This window comes from Nanorana parkeri, unplaced genomic scaffold, assembly GCF_000935625.1.
Source record: "Nanorana parkeri isolate BGI_ZX_2015 unplaced genomic scaffold, ASM93562v1 scaffold2560, whole genome shotgun sequence".
Taxonomy (NCBI): domain Eukaryota; kingdom Metazoa; phylum Chordata; class Amphibia; order Anura; family Dicroglossidae; genus Nanorana; species Nanorana parkeri.
This window is the reverse complement of record NW_017308828.1, coordinates 1-3,702: the sequence shown is the minus strand read 5'-3', so window position 1 is coordinate 3,702 and position 3,702 is coordinate 1. Positions and strand designations below refer to the sequence as shown.

At 40.4% G+C, this 3,702-nt stretch overlaps 1 protein-coding gene across 1 annotated transcript in view; it reads left to right on the top strand.

The window, feature by feature from the left end:
* The window catches only part of HIPK1 (homeodomain interacting protein kinase 1), a gene marked incomplete at its 3' end in the record, with an annotated part of 112,999 nt that extends 109,878 nt beyond the window's left edge, over window positions 1–3,121 (top strand). Inside the window, exons 12-13 of the mRNA XM_018573833.1 lie at window positions 703–885; window positions 2,909–3,121. Coding sequence (XP_018429335.1) covers window positions 703–885; window positions 2,909–3,121 — 396 coding nt within the window. The remainder of the gene's footprint in view (window positions 1–702; window positions 886–2,908) is intronic.
* Between the last annotated feature and the right edge of the window lie 581 nt (window positions 3,122–3,702).

Genomic DNA, 3,702 nt, shown 5'->3' with positions numbered 1-3,702 from the left:
CTATCTCCCACACTGACTGCCTTTAGGCGATCCCTTAAGACTCATCTCTTCAGGGAAGCCTATCCCACCTCAACCTAACCACTGAACAATCACTTTCTCAAACAATCATCCCCGCACAGCTACCTCCTCATGTATCACTTGCCCCTCCCTTTTAGATTGTAAGCCCTCACGGGCAGGGCCCTCCTTACCATCTCATCTTAAATTGTATTGTGACTGTAATGTCTTCCTTATATTGTAAAGCGCTGTGCAAACTATTGGCGCTATATAAATCCTGTATAATAATAATAATAATAGAAAAGTTTATGGAACCAGATGGAGCCTTAACTCCATCTCTAAAATGTCAAAAAAACAAACAATTGCCAACTTAGCCTAAGATATGCACCCATGATGTTTAAATTACATTGTATGTAAGATATTGTCATTACCATTTGAGAGTAGGGTACACTGGTTGGCTCACTGGCCATTCCAAGTTTTAGGCTATATTTTAAAAATTAGGAGCAGGGACCTTGGTAATAGAGGGAACAGGGGGGGTATATTTCACTTTTTAGATGGAGGTTTAAAAGAAACATAGATTTTTGTAACTTCCTAGTACTGTTTGTGTATAATAAAATCAATCCTAGCTAAAAGTTGCAATACCCAAATATTTGGCATGTATCAGAAATAGCTATAGTACTCAGAATATGCTTATCTTTCTTCTAATAGAAATGCACATTCCCATGGAAACCAGTATAGCACACTGATGCAGCAGCCATCATTACTTGCTAGCCATGTGACTTTGGCTGCAGCCCAGCCTCTAAACGTGGGGGTTGCTCATGTTGTGCGGCAGCACCAAAATGGAAACGTGTCAGCAAAGAAAAACAAGCTACAGCAATCTCAGAATGCCAAGTAAGGGCTGATTTAATAATAAAAAAAAAAAAATCCATTGTCATTGTACCTTATCTACATTTTTTATTGATCCTGCATTTCCATCTTTAGCTGTTAAGTGTCTTTTTTTTATGGACAAATATACCAATCAGATTTTTCTTTCACTATATGGGTTTACAGACATCTTCCGTTTCCTTCAGTCATGCTAATGTCTAGTTAGGTAGAGTATTAAGAAAGATTACCGTATTTTGTGGTCCATAAGACGCACCGGACCATAGGACGCAGGGATCACTCGTATTAAACGAGCAGTGGCTCCTACTACTCGCCCCGCCCCCCAAAACTGCATGTCTCGGGCGTCGGGATTCGCTCCATAAGACGCAGGCACATTTTCCCCCTCTTGGGGAAAAAAAAAGTGCGTCTTATGGAGCGAAAAATACGGTACTTAATTTTTCTATGGAAAATAACACAAAAAAATTCTTAGGGCTGTTTCTATTTGGTTGAATACCCTTAAAATATTATGGGCAATAGTGTACTGGAAATGGATACAGCCTTATGGCCTCTAGCTAAAGCTGAGGATAGGAAATATACATCTTCGTAACAATTCTAGAGAATGCTGCAGGGAATGAGACTATAAATATAACCATTCCTACTACTGGGATCCTTGTTCAGAGGAAAAAAAATACATCTTCGTAACGAGATACAATGTAACAATTCTAGAAAACACTAGAGAGAATTGGCAGATACATTTAACCATTGCTACTACAGGTATTTCTATTACACGATAAATAATTACATTTATCTGCTAATTCCACCCAGAATTACCCAGTGTTCTAGAATTGTGTGTGCTTCCTTCTGTAGGGCGACTACTTTTGTTCCGCATGGTCCCTGTGTGTGTTTCCTTTTTTTTTTTTTTTTCGCAATTTATTTTTTACGTGTGGAGCGTGGATGCGAGCGGGTCGGGCAGCGGCGAGCGTGAGGTGGGGAGGAGGTGCGGTGCACAGCGTGTGGAGCTGTGAACAGGGCCAACTGATCAGAAGCCGATTAATCGATTATTGAAAAAGTTGACAACTTTTTCAATAATCGATTATAATTGATTATGTCGATTAGTTGTTGCAGCCCTACGAATTTGTATTGAGATTGTAGGGTCACTATTTCTGGCTGTTATTTTTATTAGCAGCAGTGAATTGGGAAAAATGCATCTTAGTACCAGATACAATTTAACAATTCTGGAGAACACTAGGTGGAATTAGCAGATAAATGTAAAGGCAGTAACTATTTTTAAAAGTAAGACTACAGCGCATTTTCAAAGAGTACATGGTAGTAATTTAAAATGATTTAAGGTAAGCATTACAATATGATCACCTGCTAGCTGGTACATATTGGCTTGATTTATTTTTCTTATTTAGCCAGAGAAATGATATCCCTGCTAAACTGGTGAGATAAAATGAATAACCTGAAGCAAGTTTGTTTTTTTAAAATGACCTACGTTGAATGTTGCAATTGAAGTGAGACAGAGAAATGGTGATACACACCCCTGTTCAACACTACTGCAGGTATAATGTACTATTGGCTTCATCCAAGTTTGATATTTCAGTTTGGATAATTGATGGAAAGCTAGTTCCTGAAATCTCTGTAAAATATCAAAGCTAGGTTTCCCAACTGCTGTGGTCAGTACAAAGCCAAATGATGCTGCCATGTTCCTTCAGTTCTCCACACATTAGAATAAACATCAGTTATGGCACAATGTCATAATGAAGGATAGTATCCTTCATTTTTGCATTGTGCTAGATTAAAGTTGTTTCTGTGTAAGAAGATTTTGGAATTCCCTCTATCACTTTTTTTTAATTCTTTAAAAGAAACTATTTTTGTTCTTCGTTTTTGATATTGTGATTTATTAAGTAAAAAATGTGACAGTATACAGCTATGAGCATTAGTTTCTCAGCATGTGTTTTGTATGCTTCTATTGGGCTGGTGTGTTAGAAACTTTCACTGAGGAAATTTTTTAGTTGTAGTATTGTGGCACTAATTATTTTTATTTGTACAGGACCCTCTCTGCTTTGGATGTTATCCCTCCTCAAGTTTATTCACTTGTTGGGAGCAGCCCACTTCATGCCTCCACTTCATACAACACGCTCCTCCCTATCCACGAGCAACGCCAACCTATTGTGATTCCGGATACTCCTAGCCCACCTGTGAGCGTTATTACCATCCGGAGTGACACTGATGAGGAAGAAGATAGCAAGTACAAGCCAGGAAGGTAAGAATGTGGCCTTGGCTATTTATACATCTTAGGCATGCTAGACTTCATTTTGGTCTGTAAAGGAGATGCATGGGTTCTGTGGCCATGATATTAGTGATGCATGCTGAAAGCATACATCCTACATTTACAAGATGAGCCAGATATGCCAATTAGAGGTTTATTTTTGTTGGGGCTTAACCCTTTCGCTGCCAAGGACGTACGGCATAGGGAGCTACAAAAGTGCTTCCAGCTGGCCAGCTCAGTATGCCGTACGTCCTTGGCATTTACAGTTCTACTATAAGCTGATGGTCATCAGCTTATAGTAGAACTGATCAGCAGACTGTCCCCTTTAAATTAATAGCTGTCATCAGCGGCTCACAAGCCGCTGATGACTGCTATTATCAAAAATACTGGGCGCCCCCAAGCCCGGCCGCCGGCATCTGGAGTCTCTCATCCCTCCCTGGAGACACCTCAGGGAGGGATGAGAGACTCCATGGATCCCCGCTGCTTGTAGGGTCTGTGGCAGGGCAGGGGGGATCCGTAAAAAAAAATCACCGGCGGGGGGGTCGGGGAAGCGAGCGGCGGCTGGCCGCAATTCA